Source organism: Culicoides brevitarsis, chromosome 2, assembly GCF_036172545.1.
Source record: "Culicoides brevitarsis isolate CSIRO-B50_1 chromosome 2, AGI_CSIRO_Cbre_v1, whole genome shotgun sequence".
NCBI lineage: Eukaryota > Metazoa > Arthropoda > Insecta > Diptera > Ceratopogonidae > Culicoides > Culicoides brevitarsis.
In genome coordinates this window covers 13,101,997-13,125,642 of record NC_087086.1, presented here as the reverse complement: position 1 = coordinate 13,125,642, position 23,646 = coordinate 13,101,997, and the positions used below count along the sequence as shown (strand labels likewise).

At 30.0% G+C, this 23,646-nt stretch overlaps 3 protein-coding genes across 3 annotated transcripts; 1 reads left to right on the top strand and 2 right to left on the bottom strand.

Annotated features, from left to right (window-relative positions):
• Positions 1-424: 424 nt before the first annotated feature.
• LOC134830733 (endoplasmic reticulum transmembrane helix translocase-like) lies at positions 425-6,479 on the top strand. Its single transcript, XM_063844301.1, has 5 exons — positions 425-957; positions 1,993-4,838; positions 5,824-5,956; positions 6,014-6,157; positions 6,217-6,479. Exons 1-5 carry the CDS (start codon positions 682-684, stop codon positions 6,337-6,339), a joined length of 3,522 nt encoding a protein of 1,173 aa, XP_063700371.1. The 5' UTR covers positions 425-681; the 3' UTR covers positions 6,340-6,479.
• Positions 6,480-7,837: 1,358 nt separating this feature from the next.
• LOC134832462 (ATP-dependent RNA helicase WM6) lies at positions 7,838-10,892 on the bottom strand. Its single transcript, XM_063846485.1, has 5 exons — positions 10,630-10,892; positions 10,038-10,442; positions 9,708-9,826; positions 8,430-8,561; positions 7,838-8,365 (listed from the first exon to the last, which is right to left on the bottom strand). Exons 1-5 carry the CDS (start codon positions 10,826-10,828, stop codon positions 7,949-7,951), a joined length of 1,272 nt encoding a protein of 423 aa, XP_063702555.1. The 5' UTR covers positions 10,829-10,892; the 3' UTR covers positions 7,838-7,948.
• A 2,127-nt stretch (positions 10,893-13,019) lies between these two features.
• Positions 13,020-16,838, bottom strand: LOC134830629 (kinesin-like protein KIF23). Its single transcript, XM_063844174.1, has 4 exons — positions 16,753-16,838; positions 15,413-16,694; positions 13,561-14,415; positions 13,020-13,504 (listed from the first exon to the last, which is right to left on the bottom strand). Exons 1-4 carry the CDS (start codon positions 16,761-16,763, stop codon positions 13,106-13,108), a joined length of 2,547 nt encoding a protein of 848 aa, XP_063700244.1. The 5' UTR covers positions 16,764-16,838; the 3' UTR covers positions 13,020-13,105.
• Positions 16,839-23,646: the final 6,808 nt, after the last annotated feature.

The window sequence follows — 23,646 nt, the reverse complement described above, 5'->3', positions numbered from 1 at the left end:
TTTTTGAAAATTCCAATTTTCTGTTTGAAAAATATAAGTTTTTTTTTAAAGAAAAATAATTTTGCCACAATATTAATTTAATTAATAAATATTTTTTTTTTTTTGTAATTTTTTAAAGTAAATTAAAATAATTTTTAGATTTTTAACACTTCGAAAGAAATTTTAAAAAATATATTTTTTTTAACTCAAACATATTTTATTTTAATTTTTATTCATACAAAAAAATATATGATTTTTTTTTTTTTGATAAAAATTTTTAAATATTTTTAATCCATTGTGATCAAGAATATATTTTTTTTTAATTTTTTAAAAATTTTAAAATTTCATCAGAAAAATCACTTGACATCCCTAATACCCACACTCTGACGTGTGCCAAACAAACACACACGAAATATTCTCCAGGCCTCAGTGTTGCCAGCTCAGATAAACAAGAGGACAAAAAATTTTCCATTTTCACATTTTCATCTGAATTATCTGGAAAACGTGCATTTAAATCCCTTTCCCGGTAGATGCTCGTGCCATTCAACACGCCGAACGTCGTTGACTCTCTCGCAGAACCTTAATTGTCGTCATCAGATGCGGCTTTCGTGTCGTTTTGTCTGAAAAAAAAGTAGTACGGGTGGTAATTTTACACGGCATTTCTCGTGACATTCCGCTAAAAATTAAAAAATCAAAAGAAAAATGGGAGTCGCTAGACGAAAAGAGGATCCACGACTCGATGAACTAATTCAGTACGTGACGCTGCACAAATTGAACCACTTGGCATTTCAAGCGACACTATCGCCATTCCTTTTTGCGATCGGAGGACTTTTTTACATTTGGTTCTTCGTCTACGGGTTTGAGGAATTTTACGAAGCTGGTCTCGTGTCACTCGCTGCCACGGGATGTTTGGAAGTGCTCTTATGCCTTTGCTGCTATTGGAGTGTTCATATTAATACTTTTCTGAATTGCCGGAGGGTGAGAGATGATTTTTTTTTTTATTTTAATAAAAAAAAAAGTAATTTTAATATTTTTTATGAGAAATTAATTTTACAAAATTAATTTAAATCAAAAATTAAATTATTTTCCCAAAATTTTATTTAAAAAATAATTTTTAAATAATTTTTATAATTTTTATTTAATAATGAATTTTATTTTTAATAATTTTATTTATAAAAATAATTAAATTTATAAAATACCAAAAAATTAATGGTATATTAATTCTTTTAATTTTTTAAAAAATATTTTGATTATTAATTCATTACCTAAATAAATTCCAAATTAATTTAATTTTAATTAAATAATTTTTTAAAATTTAAATTTTATTTTTTTATTTGAAGAATTATTTGATTTTAATTTTTATAATTTTATTTAAATTTATTTCTTAAAAAATTACTAAATTTAAATAAATTTGATTTAAAAATTAATTTACTTATTTTTAAATTTTATTAATAATTTTTATTTGAAGAATGAATTTTTATTTTTTATAATAATTTTATTTCTAAAAATAATTAAAAATTTTTAAATACCGAAAAAAAATAATGAATTTAATTTGAAAATAAAATTTGGTAAATTAATTTTTAAAATTAAAATAATTTAAATTCATTACCAAATCAATTTAAATTTAATTGAATATTTTTATTATTGAAATTATGAATTTAATGTTATTTAAAAAAATATTTTTGATTTATTAAATAATTAATGAATTTAATTCTAGTCGAAATTTTTAATTATAAATTAAAATGTAAAAATTTAATTTTTAAAATTTTATTTATTTTTTTTATTTTTAAAAAAATAGTTTAAATTTTCAAAAATTCAATTTAAAAATGTTTATCAAAAAAATAATTAAAATTAATTTATTTAATTAAATTAAATTTAATTTTTTTATTTATTTAATTAAAAAAATTTATTACCTTAATTTATTAATTTATTTTTTTCAAATTTTGTTTATTTTTATTTAAATTGAATTCAAATTTTATTTTAAAAAAAAATATTTATTTTTTTGTTTTTTAGGTGAAAGAACCTGATCCCCAAACAATCGCAAAAGTCGTTCCCACCCCAAACAACGGATCATCAGAGCTTGTTCGTGTCAAACGCTCCGTCATCGATGGAAAAAATATTTATTGGTTCATCTTCCAAAAGTTAAAATACACCTGGGATGCCGACAAAAAACAATTTCGCGGAGTAGACTTCCCCATAAACGAACCTCTGGAGAAATATTACAACGCCAAAGGACACGAAGATGAGAAAGAAGTTGAAATCGCAGAACGAACTCTCGGCAACAACAAAATGGAAATGGTCGTTCCCGAGTTCATTGAACTCTTTATCGAACGCGCCACTGCCCCCTTCTTCGTTTTTCAAATATTTTCCGTCGGTTTGTGGTGCTTGGACGAATATTGGTACTACTCACTCTTCACGCTTTGCATGCTGATTGTCTTCGAATGCACTTTGGTGCAGCAACAACTCCGAAATATGGCTGAAATCCGTAAAATGGGCAACAAACCGTACTCCATCAGTGTTTTTCGCAATCGCAAATGGCGTCCCATCATGTCAGACTTGCTCGTGCCCGGCGATTTAATTTCCATCACTCGTTCCGCGAACGATGCTTTGGTACCGTGTGACGTTGTTCTGCTACGGGGGAGTTGTATTGTCGACGAGAGCATGTTAACGGGCGAATCTGTGCCCCAAATGAAAGAATCCTTGGAAAATACGGACGATTTATCGCGCGAATTGGATCCCGAAGCGGAAGGAAAACTTTTTGTGCTGTTCGGCGGTACCAAAGTCGTGCAACATACACCTCCGAGCAAGGGAGCGATGCGTGCGCCGGACAACGGATGCATTGGATACGTCCTCCGAACGGGTTTTAACACGTCACAAGGCAAACTGATGCGAACAATTCTCTTCGGAGTGAAGCGAGTGACAGAAAATAACGCAGAAACCTTCGCTTTTATCCTGTTTCTGCTCATTTTCGCACTTTCTGCTGCAATTTACGTCTGGATCAAGGGCACGGAGGACCCGGAACGCAACAAATACAAACTTTTCCTCGAATGTACGCTCATACTTACCTCAATTATCCCACCGGATCTACCCATCGAGCTGTCATTAGCCGTTAACACCTCGTTATTGCAACTTTCGAAGCTGTTTGTCTTCTGCACGGAACCTTTTCGCATCCCATTTGCCGGAAAAGTGCAAATTTGTTGCTTCGACAAGACCGGAACACTCACGAGCGACAATTTGGTCGTCGAAGGCGTTGCCGGATTGAAGAAAGATTGTGCTTTAATGACCATTTCTGAAGCCCCAGAGACCGCAATTCAAGTTCTCGCTACTTGTCATTCGCTGGCGCAGCTAGATGACGGTCTCGTTGGCGATCCCTTGGAAAAAGCAACACTGACAGCGATCGATTGGACCTTAACGAAGCAAGATTCGGTCGTTCCAAAGCGCGGAAAATTCAAACCACTCCGAATTCATCAAAGATTTCACTTTTCCTCGGCACTTAAGAGGATGTCAGTGCTTGCGGCATACAACACTCCATACTCGAACGAGACAAATTTCGTGGGGACCGTCAAAGGAGCGCCCGAAATTTTGATGAAAATGTTGAAAGAAGTCCCCAAAGACTATGAAACGACATATTTGGAATATTCGCGGAGAGGAGCTCGTGTTTTGGCATTAGGGATTCGCGATTTTGGGCCCTTGGACCATCAAGCACAGCGAAATCTCAAGCGGGAAGATGTCGAAAAGGACTTGACTTTTGCGGGTTTTGTCATTATTTCGTGTCCTTTGAAGCCGGATTCGAAAGCTGTCGTCAAAGAAATTATGGGGGCGTCTCATAAAGTAGTTATGATCACCGGAGACAATCCATTGACCGCATGTCATGTCGCCAAGGAGCTCAGATTTGTGAGGAAAAAGCAACTTTTGGTTCTGACATCGAATGAGGAAAGTTACAGCTGGGAAACGATCAAGGCAGATATGAAAATTGAGATCAATGATAAGGAAAATACGAAGGAATTTGTCAAAACTTACGATTTGTGTGTCACGGGCGACGGTTTGCAGTATTTAAATACCAATCATCACGATTATTTGATGAAAATCCTGCCGTATGTCACGGTTTTCGCGAGATTTGCTCCAAAACAAAAGGAATTTGTCATCACAACACTCAAGCAACTCGGATTTTATACTTTGATGTGTGGCGATGGCACAAATGACGTTGGCGCACTCAAGCACGCCCATGTCGGGGTCTCAATTTTGAGCAATGCGCCCCTTAAACACCCATCCGAGAAGAAAAAAGAGGAAAAGGAGAAGAAAAAAGACGATGAAACCCCGGCTGCGGCATTGGCAGCTCAGGCAAACTTGTCGCCGCGCGAACGACAAATCCTCAAACATCGCGAAAACCTCAAAGCGCAACAAGATAAACTCCAGAAAGCGTTGCAGCAACTCGACGAGGAGCAAATTCAGATTGTCAAGTTGGGAGATGCGAGTATTGCGGCGCCGTTTACGAGTAAATTGTCGTCCATCACGTGCGTGAATCACATTATCAAGCAGGGACGCTGTACGCTCGTTACCACATTGCAAATGTTCAAAATTTTAGCGTTAAATGCACTGATTTCGGCGTATTGTCAGTCCGTGTTGTACATTGATGGCATTAAGTTTAGCGATACGCAAGCGACGTTGCAAGGATTGTTGATTGCGGCGTGTTTTCTGTTTATTACGAGATCGAAACCGCTGAAAGTGCTGTCGAAACAAGCGCCGTTGCCGAATATTTTTAATTGGTATACGATTACGACGATTTTGACGCAGTTTGCGGTGCATTTTACGGCCTTGATATATCTCGTACATGAAGCGAACTTGAGAGCGCCGCCACGGTAAGTCTTGAAAAAATTTTTTTTAATAAAAATTATGGTGAAGAATTCTTTAAAATAGAAAATTTTTCAATATTCTTCAGTGAAAATAATATTTCTTGAAAATTTAAATTAAAGAAAAAAAAATTTATTATTGAATTTGAGAATGGATTCATTTATTTTTTGAATTAATTTTTTAATAATTTAATTAATTTTAATTTTTTATTTATTTTTATTTAATATTTTTATTAATTTTATTTTAATTAATTTTTTTTTAAATTTATATTATTATTTTATTTTTTTTTTAATAGAAAAATCTTTTCTCTTGCCCATTTAAAAAAATATATTTTAATGTTTTATATTTTAATATTAATTAATTAATTAATTTATTTATTTATTAATTAATTAATTTTATTATTTAATTAATTTTAAAATTAATATTTTAATATTTTATTAATAATTTTATTAATAATTTTAAGTTATACAGATAAAAAGTCTCTTTTAATTCCTCAAATTTTTTTAAATTTAAAATGTTTTTATTGGTAAAAAATTAGAGGAATTAAAAAATTTTTGTGTAATAAAAAAAGATTTCTCGCATTCAAAATATAATTTTTTTGTGCAAATAATTTAGGTACCTAAAAATTAAATTTAAAAATTTTAATTTTTTCCTCTATTTTGAACAAATTTTTAGTGAATATAAATATATATATATTTTGATAATTTGTGAAATTATATTTTTTTATGAATTATGAAAATCATTTTTTTTTGTTTGAAATATTCTAAATTTACTTTTCTATTTTCTTAAAAAATTGTTAAAAATTTTATTTTATTAAAAATTTAATTTAATGTATTTTTTTATGCATTTTATCTTAAATTTGACTTATAATTTTTTTTATTCTTCTTAAATTAGGTATTTTTTATTTAAACAAAAAATTTGAAATAATTTTTACCTTTTTATAAATTTTCAAAAAAAAAATCCTAATTAAATTTCCATTAAATCTCGTTACAGTGAAGGAAAAGTCAAACTTAATGTAGATATGGCACCTGATGAAAAAGAGGAATTTGCTCCAAATATCGTCAACAGCACCGTTTACATCATTTGCATGGCTTTACAAGTGTCAACATTCGCCGTCAACTACAAAGTAAGTTTCATATTTCCTACAAATTTTCAAATATTTTCACAAAAAATCGTTTTTCAGGGACATCCATTCATGGAAAGTTTACGAGAAAATCGCTTGCTTTTGTACTCAATTCTCACATCAAGCACCGTAGTATTATGCCTTGCACTCGGAATCGTTCCCGATTTGCTGCAAACCTTCGAAATTATCGAGTTTCCAGAAGATGTGAGTTAAATTTTAAAATTTTTTCAAACAAAAATTCATGAAATTTATTTTTTTTTTAGTTCCGTAAGATTCTCGTGTTTGTATTGATCGCTGATACAGTGTTAGCGTTCCTCGCTGATCGTGTTTGTTCATTTCTTTTTGGAGAAATTCGGAGTAAGAATGACGTCACGTGCAACAATTAATTTATTTATTTAAAGCAAGAACACGAAGTAAAGACCTTAAAAAAAACCAAGGACTGTTTAGGAACAATTTTCAAAGTTTTTTATTAAGATAAATTAATAAATTGATAGTTTAAATAAATTATATGAGAAAAAAAATTAAAATTAAAAAAAAGTTATTCTTAAGTGTTCCCAAGCCTCTTTTCATGCAATTAAATTTTGAAGGAAATTTTTCTTTTCTTTGATTAGTTTGAAATGTTCGAGTTTTTCTCAGTTGCCTTTTTTTTCTCAAGCCACGTTTCAGCCCAAATTTAATAGATTTCAAAGCCAAAATTGAATAAATATTCATTCTGAAGATAATTTCCATGCATATCTCCTCGATTTTTGAAGAAATAAAAAAAACAACGATTTTATCATATGAGGAGCAAAAACCGTTTTTTTTTCTCAAGTCACGTTTCAACCCAAATTTAATAGATTTCAAAGCCAAAATTGAATAAATATTCATTCTGAAGATAATTTCCATGCATATCTCCTCGATTTTTGAAGAAATAAAAAAACAACGATTTTATCATATGAGGAGCAAAAACCGTTGTTTTTTCCCAAGTCAAGTTTCAACCCAAATTTAATAGATTTCAAAGCCAAAATTGAATAAATATTCATTCTGAAGATAATTTCCATGCATATCTCCTCGATTTTTGAAGAAATAAAAAAAACAACGATTTTAACATATGAGGAGCAAAAATCGTTGTTTTTTCTCAAGTCAAGTTTCAACCCATATTTAATAGATTTCAAAGCCAAAATTGAATAAATATTCATTCTGAAGATGATTTCCATGCATATCTCCTCGATTTTTGAAGAAATAAAAAAAACAACGATTTTATCATATGAGGAGCAAAAATCGTTGTTTTTTCCCAAGTCAAGTTTCAACCCAAATTTAATAGATTTTAAAGCTAAAATTGAAAAAATATTCATTCTGAAGATGATTTCCATGCATATCTCCTCGATTTTTGAAGAAATAAAAAAACAACGATTTTATCATATGAGGAGCAAAAATCGTTGTTTTTTCTCAAGTCAAGTTTCAACCCATATTTAATAGATTTCAAAGCCAAAATTGAATAAATATTCATTCTGAAGATAATTTCCATGCATATCTCCTCGATTTTTGAAGAAATAAAAAAAACAACGATTTTATCATATGAGGAGCAAAAATCGTACTTTTTTTCTCAAGTCACTCTTCAACCAAATTTTGATGGGTTTCAAAGCTAAAATTGAATAAATATTCATTCTAAAGATGATTTCCATTCAAATCTCCTCGATTTTTGAAGAAATGCGGAAAAAATTAAAGAATAAAATAAGAAAAAGTAAATTTTCACAGTAAATACTACTCGTTATTTTATTTGTAAACTTCGGATTCAATACAATATTTAAAAAAAACCTTAAAGTCAGAATACTTAATAGAGCAAAATGTTACAATATAGATCTTATTGTATGAATGTGTTAACCGAAAACCATAATTTTCGTGATTTTTAGTTTTTTGTGTGAGAAAGAAACTTAAAAGTTAAAATTATTAAAGTCTTAATTTAATGCCATCCAAGTGTCAGATGAGTTTCCTCTGCGTGCGGCAATCGGCTTCTTATCGTCCCTCGATGTATGACGACAAATCAATTTCGTCGGGTAATTCTGTGATATTGACGTCAAATCGATCCTGCACCTCGTTCAATACTTTTGCGTCGCCCTCGTCCGACACGAAGGTAATGGCCAAACCTTTGGTACCGAAACGCCCGGCACGCGCTACCCGATGCAAATACGTATCCGAGTCCTCGGGCATGTCGTAGTTGAACACAATATTGACACGCTCGATATCCATGCCGCGCCCAAACAAATTTGTCGCCACCAAAATACGCTTTTGGAAATCCTTAAATTGCTGGTAACGACTCAAACGCTCCTCCTGCAACATGCCACGATGAATGCCGATCGCGGGGAAATTTTGTTCCGTCAAGAGTTGCGCGAGTGCCATGCAACGTTGCACTGATTTCACGAAAATTACGACCTGAAATTAAATTTTTTTAATAAATTTTTAATTTTTTTAACCTAAAAATCGATTAAATTCTTACCTGATTGAACTCCAAGACATCCAAAAGTTCAAATAATTTTTTATTTTTCTCATTTTCCTTCAACTTGACGTAATGTTGTTGCAAGCCGTGCAATGTCAACTTGGTTTCGTCGTCAACGTACACCTCCATGGGCTGTTAGGATGAAAATTAATGGCAAAAAAATCGAAAGTAAGTAAAAAATAAAAGGCAGAAACGAAAGACATGCTAACGACAAAGAACTTTTTTGAGAGAAGGGGCTTTTGAGATTCCATAAATGAATTGCATGTGAATGTCTGATTCGATGACTTGCTGATCACGTGACTTTTTTTCGTTTCAGGAACTGGATCGTTGATTTTTTTCCATTTCAGCTTCAAATAACGACAAATTTTGATGAATTTTCTTCTTTTGAGACGTATTTCGAACCAAAAGTTTTCAGAATTTAACGATTTTCAGTAAATTTGCATTCAACTGGTGACCAAATTTTTTTCCGCTGTCATTTTCAATCAACAATTCTGCTTCAAAATCAATTTTTAGACCATTCCAGGTAATTTTCAGCTACTTTCAATAGTTGAATTTCGATGATTTTATCTTTTCAGGAACTTTCTGGTTAATTTTCAGGTAATTTTTGACTTTTTCATGTATCCCTCGGTGGTTGCAGCTCATTTTTCTCTCTCTCCTTAGGTTCCATGGACTTCAAACGGCATCAGACACCATTTCATGCAATTCCTTTAAGGACTTTGACGGGGACAGGGAACTCAAAAAACGCGACGAGTGGAAAATGTTCGTTCTACAGTCAGTGGAAATTAAAGTTTTTGTACTGTTTGTGTTTGATTTTTGTTTTGTACATACGATTGCTGCCCATGTACGATGCTGGACAGGCTCGATGACCTCAAATCCATCCACGAGACAGGTTTGGTGCTGCTTTCACGTGCTTATCCTTTGCGAAAATTGCCACCGAAGTTTAGGTTAGGTTTGACAAGGGCATCACCGTGGTCTCCGAAGAGTCCTTTCGTTGCCACAAAATTGTTTTTTCGACATTCCAATCGTCGTACGAAGACAACTTTTTGGTGTAACAACAACCCTTCCCACCCATTTTTGCCCTCACCCCAACGAACTTTTTCATTTTTTTCCCTAACGAGACGCGATTTGACTCGTGGATCCGAAATTTGATCCATTTTTGCATTTTTCCATATTTTCAAAACTTTTTTTTTCTCAAAACATTTCCCACCTACGCCATGTCTGAATTACATCAACAACGGAATCATTACTTAATGTATTGTATAGATATTTGGTACTAACATCTTGCATGAATTTCTTGCAAACCGGACGAATTTCCTTGCTTAAAGTAGCGGAGAACATCATAACTTGCTTGCTGTGTGGTGTATTGCGGAAAATTTCTTGAACGTCGCGACGCATATCTGTAAAAAAAATTCAAAAATTAATATTTTTTTCGAAAATTTCTTGATTTTTAGTCTTTTTTTTATAATTTTTGTCAGAAAAGTTGCTTCATTAATCATCGAGTCACCTTCTTAGGGGTGTCATATGTCCCTATCTACTAATGAAAGCTTAATTCTCATCACTAAAAGTCCGTCAAGTCAAAAAAATTCAACGAAAAAAATCGATTCTTACCTAATTGTTCAAGCATTTTGTCGCACTCGTCCAAGATAAAGTGCTTCAAATGTTTCAAATTGAGTTTCTTGTTCTTGATGAGTGCCAAGACGCGACCCGGTGTTCCGACAACGATATGCGGCGTGGTAGCTTTCAACTGTTCCTCGTCCTTTTGGATGGGCATGCCGCCGAAAAAGACGCCAACCTTGATGTTGGGCATGTATTTGGAGAAACGTTCGTACTCCTTGCTGATTTGGAATGCTAATTCACGCGTGTGACACATGACGAGCACATACGTGTGATTCTCCGTGGGCTCCAGTTGTTGCAGCGTCGCCAACACAAAGACCGCAGTCTTTCCCATACCGGATTTGGCTTGGCACAGAATATCCATGCCAAGGACGGCTTGCGGAATGCACTCGTGTTGCACTATAAACATAAGAAAAAAGTCAAAATTAACAAAAATCCTTTGAAAAAATATATTTTTTATGAAAATTTCGAATCAGGAGTAGCTGGTGATAGTCTTCATGCCTCTTTTGGAAGCAATAAGTTGTCCCTATCTAAGTTTTGTCATCATTCAAGCCGAAAAAAACACAAAAAATTATCAAAAACTCACCTTCTGACGGATGCTCGAACCCACAATCGACGATCGCCCGCAAAATTTCCGGTTTCAACAAGAAATCACGAAAACCGGAGCTGTGAATGGAGACATAGGTACCCTTAACATCCTTCTTGGGCTGATCTGTGGACTCAGCAACGGCTTGTTCCGTCTGTTCCTCGTCTTCATAGTCTAAAAGATCGTCATTGTCTGCCATTTTGTGTCGGTTTTGTGTGTTTTTTTAACTTTTTAACCAAGAAATTTCTATTTTTACCGGAAATCTAGAGAAACGAAAACGAAAGAGATAAGAAAAATGTTGCTTTATGTGACGAAATAAGCACCGCACTAAATATAGCACAAGCGTAGCGGCATACAAGTGTCATGGAGACGTATGTATGAAGAAAAGCCACGCTAATATTCCGCACTTTTAAACACTGAATTTCGTGAAAACTAACATTTTTGCGGGAAAACTACCAATGAATTTGGGTGCAGTGAGGCTTGTGCTACATTTTTGTGATATTTTTGGGGACTTTTGTGCGTTATTTATGGGATTTATTTGGAATTTTGTAAAATGAGGTAAACTTACCGACTCCACACGATGCTAGCGAAAATACCCTCGGTGACAGCGTACCCTATGTCGTATTCGGGTTTTGGTAAATGTATTCAAAATGGCGTTGATACATGTATTTTTTGGTACTGTTCAAAAAACGTTTTTTGGCAATTTTCTAAATTTATTTTTTTGAATATTTAATTTAGCATTCTTTAATTAAAAAACTCAAATTTTATTTAAATTTTATTAAAATTATTTTTAATTTTTTTTAATAATTTTTATTTTTATTATTTAAAAAATTTTTATTATTTTTAATTTATTTTTACTATTGACTTTAAACAGATGAAATTATTTTTATAATAAAAAAATTAAGATTTTTAATTTATTTATTTTTGTATTTTTAATTAAAAAATATTTTAAAAATATTTTAAATTTTTTTAAAATTAAATTAAATTTTTAAAAATTTCAAAAAAAATTAAATTTAAAAAATATGAAAAATATAAATTAAAAATTTAAAAAAATATTTATTTAAAATTTCAAATTATTTTTAAAAATTAAATTTTTTTTAAATAAAATTTTTATTTTTTTTATTTTTAATATTTAAAAAATTTTTATTGATTTTTTCCGATTGATTTTTCTTTAATTTTCTTCAAAAATAAAATTTTATGCAAACTAATTTATTTTTCGAAGATTTTTTAATATTTTATTTTTAAAATTTTTAACTTGAAATTTTCAGATCAATTTTAAAAAATCCAATGTAAATACCAAAAAAAATTAAAATATTCATAAAGTTTAACAAATTTGTTAAAATTTTTCAAAAATTTTGTATGAAAAGTATTTCAAAACTTTTTTTTTTTATTTTGCCCCCCATTTTGAAAAAAATGTTCTTTAAAAAACATTTTTAAAAAATTTTGAACGGCTTTTTTCCTAAAAAAATTTTTAAAAAAAATTTTTTTTTTTCAAAAAAAATTTTAAAAAATTTTTTTGAAAAAAAAAAACAAATTAAAAAAAAATTTTTTTTAAAAAAAAAAATTATTTCAAAATTTTTTGAAAATTTTATTAAAAATTAAAAAATATTTCAAAAATTAATTTAAATTATTTTTTTTAAGAAATTTATTTAAAATTTAATTGATTTTCCTCCAATTTTTTAAATTTAATAAAATTTAAAATTTTTTTTTTAAATATTTTTTTTTTAATAAAAATTAATTAAAATTTTTTAAAAATTTAAAAAAATTTTTTTTTGAAATGAAAAAATAATTAAATTTAAAATTCGAATTATTAAATATTATTTTTAAATTAAATTAAATTATTAATTTAAAATTTAAAAAAATTTAAAAAAGTTTTTCCCATTTTTTCCCATTTTTTAAAAAAAAAATTTTAAAAAAAAATTTTTTCCCTCAAAAATAAAATTTTATGCAAACTAATTTATTTTTTAAAGATTTTTTAATATTTTATTTTTAATTTTTAAAAATTTAGAAAAAAAATTTTTTTTTTTTTTTTTTTTTTTATTTGCCTAATTTTTAAAAAATTTTTTTTTCAAAAAAATTAAAAAAAAAATTTTATTTTTTTAAATATTTTTTTTAACAAAATTAGTTTTCTTGCTAATTACGATTAATTGTTACTTTTTCTTTTTGTTAACTTTCTAAATATTTTTTAATTTTTTTTCACGTAAAAAAAGCTTGGCAAAAAACCAGATGTTAAAGATAAATTTTTAAAAGAAAAGAAATAAAATAAATTTTTTAATTTTTTTTAATTTTCTTGCAATTTAATATTTAAGACAAAAAAATTTTAATATCAAAAAATAAAAATTTTAAAACCAAAAAATAAAAATCATAATTTTTGAATAATATAATACTTTTTCCATTTATTTTCATGAAAACCATGGTATACAATACAAAATAGTCAAAAAAACATCAAAAAATCAAAAATAAACAAGAGAAATTTCTACACATAGAACTTCTTCTTCTTAATACTTTGCGACACGAGATCCGGATTCTCGGCACTTCCGCGCTTGACGCGTTGCGGCGATGTCGGCGAAAACTGTTTCAACAATTCCACGTCTTCCAATACGACCTGCGTGCCTCCCGCCTTTGTCGGAATGATGTTTCCCTTGTAGATGCGCGTCTCGACTTCGCCATCTGTGTCGGCAACTTGATCAATCAAGCAATATTTGCCGTTTTTCTGGTCCTTCAAGTCTTGCTCTTCGACTTGCGTGACAGATTTGCGCGCTTTGTAGTACGGTTGGAAGATGGTGCCCAAAGGAACGGGATTTTTTGCGCGATGCTCAAGCCAACGATCGGCTGAACGGGAACGACGATGACGGGGATTTGCCACGGAAAGTCCCTAAAATTGAAGAAAAATTAAAATTTTTGATGATTTTCGAGAAAATTTCGACTTACGCGATGAATTGTCTTTGCATTGGGCGTTCGATAAACAACGTCGGAGGCTTTAACGATGGTTTTGTCACTCGAATCGCTGCTCCGGGATGAAGCAAGGTCCGATGGAATTTCCGTACTTTTCAAAATTTTCGAGACAAGTTTCAATTTTTCCGCATCCGATTTGTATTTTTCCTCAAATTTGCTTCTTTGTTGTTGCAATTTTTGTTCCAACTCACTTTCCATCTTGGTTTTTTCCATTCCAACCTTGGCGGCGTACTTTTTCCTTGTATTTTCGACTTCGCGCTCTTTTTGCTGCAAAACTCGTTGTTTTTCGTCCATCGATTGACGCAAACGTTCATTTTCTTGCTCGACTTCTTTGATTTTTCGATTTAAATCGTCGAGTGCGCGTTCATGGACGATAATTCGGTTTTCCAACGCTTGATTTCGTTGTCGTTCGATCTTGAGAGTTGCTTTTGTGCTCGATGTCTCGGATTTGAGCATGATGTTCTCCTTTTCCAAATGCATCAATTGCAAGCGGAATTTGTCTTGGCGCGCATTGAAGTCATCGAGCAAGATGCGACGCTTTTCGATGCGGTTTTCGAGGAATTTCATGAGATCCTGGATGACGCGCTCGTTTTCGACAGAATCCAGGCGATAATTGGGGAAGCTGGGACCTAAGCTGTAAACCAGACCGAGATCGACATCAAAGTGACGCGCTTCGGGTTTGCCATTTTCTTCCAAATTGTCGACGGCTTTCTTGAAAAGTTGGTTTGCCTTGCGACGACCGGGTGTTAAACCGATATCGAGAGCTGATTTCATCGGCGTTGGACGAGCTATTTGTACTTCTTGCGTCATTTCAGCGAATTTCATTACTTGCTGTAAGGATTAAAGGTAAATTTAATTTTTTTTTAAATATTTATTTAAATTTTTATTGAAAAATTGAGGAAAAAAATAAAAATTATTAGCAAATTAGACATTTTCAAAAAATTTGCCATTTTTTGATAAAAAAAAATCGCCAATTTTAATTTAATTTTGAGTTAAAATTTAAAAAAAAAAATTAGATTAGATTAAAAAATTGACTTAAAAAAAAAATATGTTTCAGAAACTTTTTTGACATGACTCTCCAAATTTTTTTTTTTTATTTTTTATAGTTTAAAAAAATTTAAATCATTTAAATCGCCTAAAATGAATAAATATAGTTTTTGATATTTTGATTTTTTTTTTTAGAAATTTAATTTTTTTTTAATTTTTTTTTTAATTCTTTCAAAAATTTTCAAATTTATTCAAAAAAAACTTTTCTAATTAAAAATTTGTTTAAAAAAATTATTTTATAAATATTTTTTTTATATCAAAATCTTTAATAAATTATCAAAAATTCATAAAATATTATGTAAAATTTATTTTAATTTTTTTTCCTTTCAAAAAATTTTTGTGGGGCAATATATTAAAAAAAAACCTTCTAATTTTTTTCCGAATTTTAAATTTTTTTTAAATCAATTTTTTATTTCATCAAATATTAAATAGGTATTTAAGAAAAAAATTTCTGAATCGCAAAAATTTTAATATAATTTTTTTTTAAAATACCTAAAATTAATTTTTTTCGATAAAATTGCATAATCGTCTAAAAATTAATATTTTAAAATTTTTTAAAATTTATTTTTAAATTAGTTTTTTTTTAATTTTTAATGTAAAAAAAAATTTTCAACTGCCAAAAATCGTTGAAATTCAGTCATTTTAGGTAAAAAAAAATATTTAAAACTATTCTATTAAATATTTTTTCAAAAAAAAAAAATTGAGGGACAAAAAAATTTAAAGCCTGATTTTTTTTCCTGAATTTTTGATCAAAATTAAATTAAAATAATTTTTTTCCTACCACATTCTCGTCGTATTCTTCAGCTCTTGGATTACAACAAACCACCATCCGTACTTGTCCTTCGCCATCGAAAAAGTTTTTGAACAAATTTGTCAACTTCGAGTCACGATAAGGAACTTTTTTCGATGCGCCCGTCATCTGATTCTCCCGCAAAATTTCCAAGCACGTTCGCAGCGTCATCAGTGAATTATTGATATTTCCCGCTTCTCGGAGTCTTTCGCCCGTATTTTTCGTACGGGACAATCTCTCGCTGCCCGCCAAGTCCACGAGCGACAATTGACTCACGGTGATCGTTTGTTTGTCTTGCACGACGTACTCGCCTTGCGCATCTGAAGGCGCCTGCACAAGCCGGATCGTGAAAACCGAATGACTTCGACTCGATTCTGCATTCAAAATTGTGTGGCCGACGCGTTTTCGCTTCTGTCCCAACTGAAAAGCCTCGAGAGCTTGTTCCACAGACTTAATTTCGAGTTCGGTAACGCCATGCACGTACATATTGTGATTGGCATCCTCTCGAATGACGCGACTTTGCAACGTTCCCTGCTTAAAGCCTTGCATGGGGGTCTCCTCGAGCAAATCGAACACGGAATTGTTGTAAACTTCGACGTACGTGATGAAAACTGCGTACATATTATCCTCGTCGAGCCCATCAAGCGTCTCGGCATTCGTTGAGGCTTGCGAAGCAATTTCCGGATCCGAGTCTTTGCGACGCCCAGACTTCAAAAGACGTGAATGGAGTTCCGCTTGACGTTCTAACATCGCATCAGCTTCGGATAAAATCTCAAAACCGTTCATGCGATCCGGTTTAAAGACAAATTTCTTCGTTTGCAAGTCGGAAATTGTCTTAAACAATGAATCAAGACATCGTGGCATGATTCCACGATTTTTAGCATCGCCGGTCATCGTATAGGTTTTGCCAGATCCAGTAACGCCGTAACTGAAAAGCAATCCGCTCTTTCCGCGAATGAGATTTTCCACGAGCGGTTGAGCGACACACGAATAAACTTCACGTTGTTTCGATTCGCCGTCAAAAACATGCTTGAAAGTGCATTGCGTCTCCTTTAAATTGCCAATTTTGTAGTTTACCGCGAATTCGGGCGGAGTCAAGACCACAGTTGTGGGTGAGATGACCTTAATACAGCTTAAATCGCCTTCGCATGGTAGTGGTTTGATGCGACAGAATACTTGGACAGGATCTTTTGTGAGGTTTTCTTTTGAATTTTGTTTGCGCGGAGTTTTCAGGGCGAGACGACTTCCGATTGGGACCTTTGCTGGCGTTCTCCTATGAAGAAAATTTAATTTTTAAAAGGTTTTTTGATGAATTTATGAAAAATACTCACACTTTACTCATTTTGAAAACTTTTTAGGTCCGAAAATCATTTAAATTGAGTAAAAATTGTGCAAAAATTGTCGTTTGTTTTTTTTTCTTTTTAGCACGACCGTTAATAATAAAATTGCCTGTTCGATAATTCAATTATTTTTTAGGCCGGCACAATTTTTTAAAATATTTCGTATTTTATTCTATGAACATATATTTATTTATTTAAAATTTTAATTATTTTAAAAAATTTGAAAAATTTGAAAAAAAAATGATAAATTAGAGCCCTCTGACAAATTTTTATCCATTTGGAGCAAGATTTGACAAAAATGGCTTTGACACAGTTTTTGATTTAGTTTTCAAAACAAAACTATGTCAAAGGAAAATTTTTTTTCAGTTTCAATTTTTTGGCAGTTTTGAGTTGTAAAATGATTGAAAATGATAAATATGAGCCCTCTGACAAATTTTTATCCATTTGGAGCAAAATTTGACAAAAATGGCTTTGACACAGTTTTTGACACAGTTTTGCTCTTGATTTAGTTTTCAAAACAAAACTATGTCAAAGAAAAAATTTTTTTTCAGTTTCAATTTTTTGGCAGTTTTGAGTTATAAAATGATTAAAAATGATAAATTAGAGCCCTCTGACAAATTTTTATCCATTTGGAGCAAGATTTGACAAAAATTGCTTTGACACAGTTTTTGACACAGTTTTGCTCTTGATTTAGTTTTCAAAACAAAACTATGTCAAAGAAAAATTATTTTTTCAGTTTAGATTTTTTGGCAGTTTTGAGTTATAAAATGATTAAAAATGATAAATTAGAGCCCTCTGACAAATTTTTATCCATTTGGAGCAAGATTCGTCAAAAATGGCTTTGACACAGTTTTTGACACAGTTTTGCTCTTGATTTAGTTTTCAAAACAAAACTATGTCAAAGAAAAAATTTTTTTTCAGTTTCAATTTTTTGGCAGTTTTGAGTTATAAAATGATTAAAAATGATAAATTAGAGCCCTCTGACAAATTTTTATCCATTTGGAGCAAGATTCGTCAAAAATGGCTTTGACACAGTTTTTGACACAGTTTTGCTCTTGATTTAGTTTTCAAAACAAAACTATGTCAAAGAAAAATTTTTTTTTCAGTTTCAATTTTTTGGCAGTTTTGAGTTATAAAATGATTAAAAATGATAAATTAGAGCCCTCTGATAAATTTTTATCCATTTGGAGCAAGATTTAACAAAAATGGCTTTGACACAGTTTTTCACATGTCAAAGGAAAATTTTTTTTTCAGTTTCAATTTTTTGGCAGTTTTGAGTTGTAAAATGATTAAAAATGATAAATTAGAGCAAAATTTTTATCAAAACAAAAATTGCTTTGATGTTTTGCAAGTTTTCAGGAAAAAAAATTTTTTTTCAGTTTCAATTTTTTGGCAGTTTTGAGTTATAAAATGATTAAAAATGATAAATTAGAGCCCTCTGACAAATTTTTATCCATTTGGAGCAAGATTTGACAAAAATTGCTTTGACACAGTTTTTGACACAGTTTTGCTCTTGATTTAGTTTTCAAAACAAAACTATGTCAAAGAAAAATTTTTTTTCAGTTTCAATTTTTTGGCAGTTTTGAGTTATAAAATGATTAAAAATGATAAATTAGAGCCCTCTGACAAATTTTTATCCATTTGGAGCAAGATTTGTCAAAAATGACTTTGACACAGTTTTTGACATAGTTTTTTTGGTCTTGATTTAGTTTTCAAAACAAAACTATGTCAAAGAAAAAATTTTTTTTCAGTTTCAATTTTTTGGCAGTTTTGAGTTATAAAATGATTAAAAATGATAAATTAGAGCCCTCTGACAAATTTTTATCCATTTGGAGCAAGATTTGACAAAAATTGCTTTGACACAGTTTTTGACACAGTTTTGGTCTTGATTTAGTTTTCAAAACAAAACTATGTCAAAGGAATTTTTTTTTTTCAGTTTCAATTTTTTGGCAGTTTTGAGTTATAAAATGATTAAAAATGATAAATTAGAGCCCTTTGATAAATTTTTATCCATTTGGAGCAAGATTTAACAAAAATGGCTTTGACACAGTTTTGCTCTTGATTTAGTTTTCAAAACAAAACTGTGTCAAAGAAAAAATTTTTTTTCAGTTTCAATTTTTTGGCAGTTTTGAGTTATAAAATGATTAAAAATGATAAATTAGAGCCCTCTGACAAATGTTTATCCATTTGGAGCAAGATTTGACAAAAATTGCTTTGACACAGTTTTTGACACAGTTTTGGTCTTGATTTAGTTTTCAAAACAAAACTATGTCAAAGGAAAAATTTTTTTTCAGTTTCAATTTTTTGGCAGTTTTGAGTTATAAAATGATTAAAAATGATAAATTAGAGCCCTCTTACAAATTTTTATCCATTTGGAGCAAGATTTGACAAAAATTGCTTTGACACAGTTTTTGACACAGTTTTGCTCTTGATTTAGTTTTCAAAACAAAACTGTGTCAAAGAAAAAATTTTTTTTCAGTTTCAATTTTTTGGCAGTTTTGAGTTATAAAATGATTAAAAATGATAAATTAGAGCCCGTTTTGCTCTTGACAAAACAAAACTGTGTCAAAGGAATTTTTTTTTCAATTTTTTGGCAGTTTATCCCTCTCATTTGGAGCAAGATTTGACAAAAATTGCTTTGACACAGTTTTTGACACAGTTTTGCTCTTGATTTAGTTTTCAAAACAAAACTATGTCAAAGGAAAATTTTTTTTTCAGTTTCAATTTTTTGGCAGTTTTGAGTTATAAAATGATTAAAAATGATAAATATGAGCCCTCTGACAAATTTTTATCCATTTTTTGAGCAATAATTTGATAAATATGAGCAAAAATTTTTGAGCAAAATTTGCTTTGACACAGCTTTTTGACACAGTTTTGCTCTTTTATTTAGTTTTCAAAACAAAACTGTGTCAAAGAAAAAATTTTTTTTCAGTTTCAATTTTTTGGCAGTTTTGAGTTATAAAATGATTAAAAATGATAAATATGAGCCCTCTGACAAATTTTTATCCATTTGGAGCAAAATTTGACAAAAATTGCTTTGACACAGTTTTGCTCTTGATTTAGTTTTCAAAACAAAACTGTGTCAAAGAAAAAAAATTTTTTCAGTTTCAATTTTTTTGCAGTTTTGAGTTATAAAATGATTAAAAATGATAAATTAGAGCCCTCTGACAAATGTTTATCCATTTGGAGCAAGATTTGACAAAAATTGCTTTGACACAGTTTTTGACACAGTTTTGGTCTTGATTTAGTTTTCAAAACAAAACTATGTCAAAGGAATTTTTTTTTTTCAGTTTCAATTTTTTGGCAGTTTTGAGTTATAAAATGATTAAAAATGATAAATTAGAGCCCTCTGACAAATTTTTATCCATTTGGAGCAAGATTTGACAAAAATTGCTTTGACACAGTTTTTGACACAGTTTTGCTCTTGATTTAGTTTTCAAAACAAAACTATGTCAAAGGAAAGTTTCAATTTTTTGGCAGTTTTGAGTTATAAAATGATTAAAAATGATAAATTAGAGCCCTCTGATAAGTTTTTATCCATTTGGAGCAAGATTTGACAAAAATTGCTTTGACACAGTTTTTGACATAGTTTTTGACACAGTTTTGCTCTTTATTTAGTTTTCAGTTTCAATTTTTTGGCAGTTTTGAGTTATAAAATGATTAAAAATGATAAATATGAGCCCTCTGACAAATTTTTATCCATTTGGAGCAAAATTTGACAAAAATTGCTTTGACACAGTTTTTGACACAGTTTTGCTCTTGATTTAGTTTTTAAAATAAAACTATGTCAAAGGAAAATTTTTTTTCAGTTTCAATTTTTTGGCAGTTTTGAGTTATAAAATGATTAAAAATGATAAATATGAGCCCTCTGACAAATTTTTATCCATTTTGAGCAAAATTTGACAAAAATTGCTTTGACACAGTTTTTGACACAGTTTTGCTCTTGATTTAGTTTTCAAAACAAAACTATGTCAAAGGAAAATTTTTTTTTCAGTTTCAATTTTTTGGCAGTTTTGAGTTATAAAATGATTAAAAATGATAAATTAGAGCCCTCTGAAAAATTTTTATCCATTTTGAGCAAGATTTGACAAAAATTGGCTTTGACACAGTTTTTGACACAGTTTTGCTCTTGATTTAGTTTTTAAAACAAAACTATGTCAAAGAAAAAATTTTTTTTCAGTTTCAATTTTTTTGCAGTTTTGAGTTATAAAATGATTAAAAATGATAAATTAGAGCCCTCTGACAAATTTTTATCCATTTGGAGCAAGATTTGACAAAAATTGCTTTGACACAGTTTTTGACACAGTTTTGGTCTTGATTTAGTTTTCAAAACAAAACTATGTCAAAGGAATTTTTTTTTCACTTTCAATTTTTTCAGTTTCACTTTCAATTTTTTGGCAGTTTTGAGTTATAAAATGATTAAAAATGATAAATTAGAGCCCTTTGATAAATTTTTATCCATTTGGAGCAAGATTTAACAAAAATGGCTTTGACACAGTTTTTGACACAGTTTTGCTCTTGATTTAGTTTTCAAAACAAAACTGTGTCAAAGAAAAAATTTTTTTTCAGTTTCAATTTTTTGGCAGTTTTGAGTTATAAAATGATTAAAAATGATAAATTAGAGCCCTCTGACAAATGTTTATCCATTTGGAGCAAGATTTGACAAAAATTGCTTTGACACAGTTTTTGACACAGTTTTGGTCTTGATTTAGTTTTCAAAACAAAACTATGTCAAAGGAATTTTTTTTTTTCAGTTTCAATTTTTTGGCAGTTTTGAGTTATAAAATGATTAAAAATGATAAATTAGAGCCCTTTGATAAATTTTTATCCATTTGGAGCAAGATTTAACAAAAATGGCTTTGACACAGTTTTTGACATAGTTTTTGACACAGTTTTGCTCTTGATTTAGTTTTCAAAACAAAACTGTGTCAAAGAAAAAATTTTTTTCAGTTTCAATTTTTTGGCAGTTTTGAGTTATAAAATGATTAAAAATGATAAATTAGAGCCCTCTGACAAATGTTTATCCATTTGGAGCAAGATTTGACAAAAATTGCTTTGACACAGTTTTTGACACAGTTTTGGTCTTGATTTAGTTTTCAAAACAAAACTATGTCAAAGGAATTTTTTTTTTTCAGTTTCAATTTTTTGGCAGTTTTGAGTTATAAAATGATTAAAAATGATAAATTAGAGCCCTCTGATAAATTTTTATCCATTTGGAGCAAGATTTGACAAAAATTGCTTTGACACAGTTTTTGACACAGTTTTGGTCTTGATTTAGTTTTCAAAACAAAACTATGTCAAAGGAATTTTTTTTTTCAGTTTCAATTTTTTGGCAGTTTTGAGTTATAAAATGATTAAAAATGATAAATTAGAGCCCTCTGATAAATTTTTATCCATTTGGAGCAAGATTTAACAAAAATGGCTTTGACACAGTTTTTGACACAGTTTTGCTCTTGATTTAGTTTTCAAAACAAAACTATGTCAAAGGAAAATTTTTTTTTCAGTTTCAATTTTTTGGCAGTTTTGAGTTATAAAATGATTGAAAATGATAAATATGAGCCCTCTGACAAATTTTTATCCATTTGGAGCAAAATTTGACAAAAATTGCTTTGACACAGCTTTTGACACAGTTTTGCTTTTTATTTAGTTTTCAAAACAAAACTGTGTCAAAGAAAAAATTTTTTTTCAGTTTCAATTTTTTGGCAGTTTTGAGTTATAAAATGATCAAAAATGATAAATATGAGCCCTCTGACAAATTTTTATCCATTTTGAGCAAAATTTGACAAAAATTGCTTTGACACAGCTTTTGACACAGTTTTGCTTTTTATTTAGTTTTCAAAACAAAACTGTGTCAAAGAAAAAATTTTTTTTTTTCAGTTTCAATTTTTTTGGCAGTTTTGAGTTATAAAATGATCAAAAATGATAAATTAGAGCCCTCTGACAAATTTTTATCCATTTTGAGCAAAATTTGACAAAAATGGCTTTGACACAGTTTTTGACACAGTTTTGCTCTTGATTTAGTTTTCAAAACAAAACTATGTCAAAGGAAAATTTTTTTTTCAGTTTCAATTTTTTGGCAGTTTTGAGTTATAAAATGATTGAAAATGATAAATATGAGCCCTCTGACAAATTTTTATCCATTTGGAGCAAAATTTGACAAAAATTGCTTTGACACAGCTTTTGACACAGTTTTGCTCTTGATTTAGTTTTCAAAACAAAACTGTGTCAAAGAAAAAAAATTTTTTTCAGTTTCAATTTTTTTGCAGTTTTGAGTTATAAAATGATTAAAAATGATAAATTAGAGCTCTCTGACAATTTTTTTTTCCATTTGAAGAAATATTTGACAAAAATGGTTTTGACACAGTTTTGAAAAAAAACTAAATCAAGCAACTCGGAAAAAATTTTGTTGATTTAAAAAAATTTTAAAAAATTTGTATTGTAAAATTCAGATAAAAAATTAATAATTTCAGGGTAATTTTTGTAAAATTATTCAAAATTTATTAAATGTTATGTCCTAAAATTTTAATAATGAAGAAAAAAAGGTCAAACAAATTTTGAAGTTGCACTTGCCTTTCCCTCTGCGACAATTCGTTTTTTCAATGTTTATCAACACAGCTGAGTTTCGTGAATCGTGGAAAATCCCCTAAAAAGGATGGAAAACTGTCGTGTCTGTCTCCGGGAATCAACTTCACACGAATCCTTCACATCCGACACCCGTGAAAAGTTTTTTCAAGTCACCAGCGTGTACATTGACGAGTCTGAAGAGGATTTTATCTGTCGCGATTGTCTGGATCGTCTCTCTGTGGCTTACGAATTTCGTCTGGAAGCAGTAAATGCCGATTCTTGGTTCCGAAAAAGACTTGCAACTAAAGAATTTACTGTTCA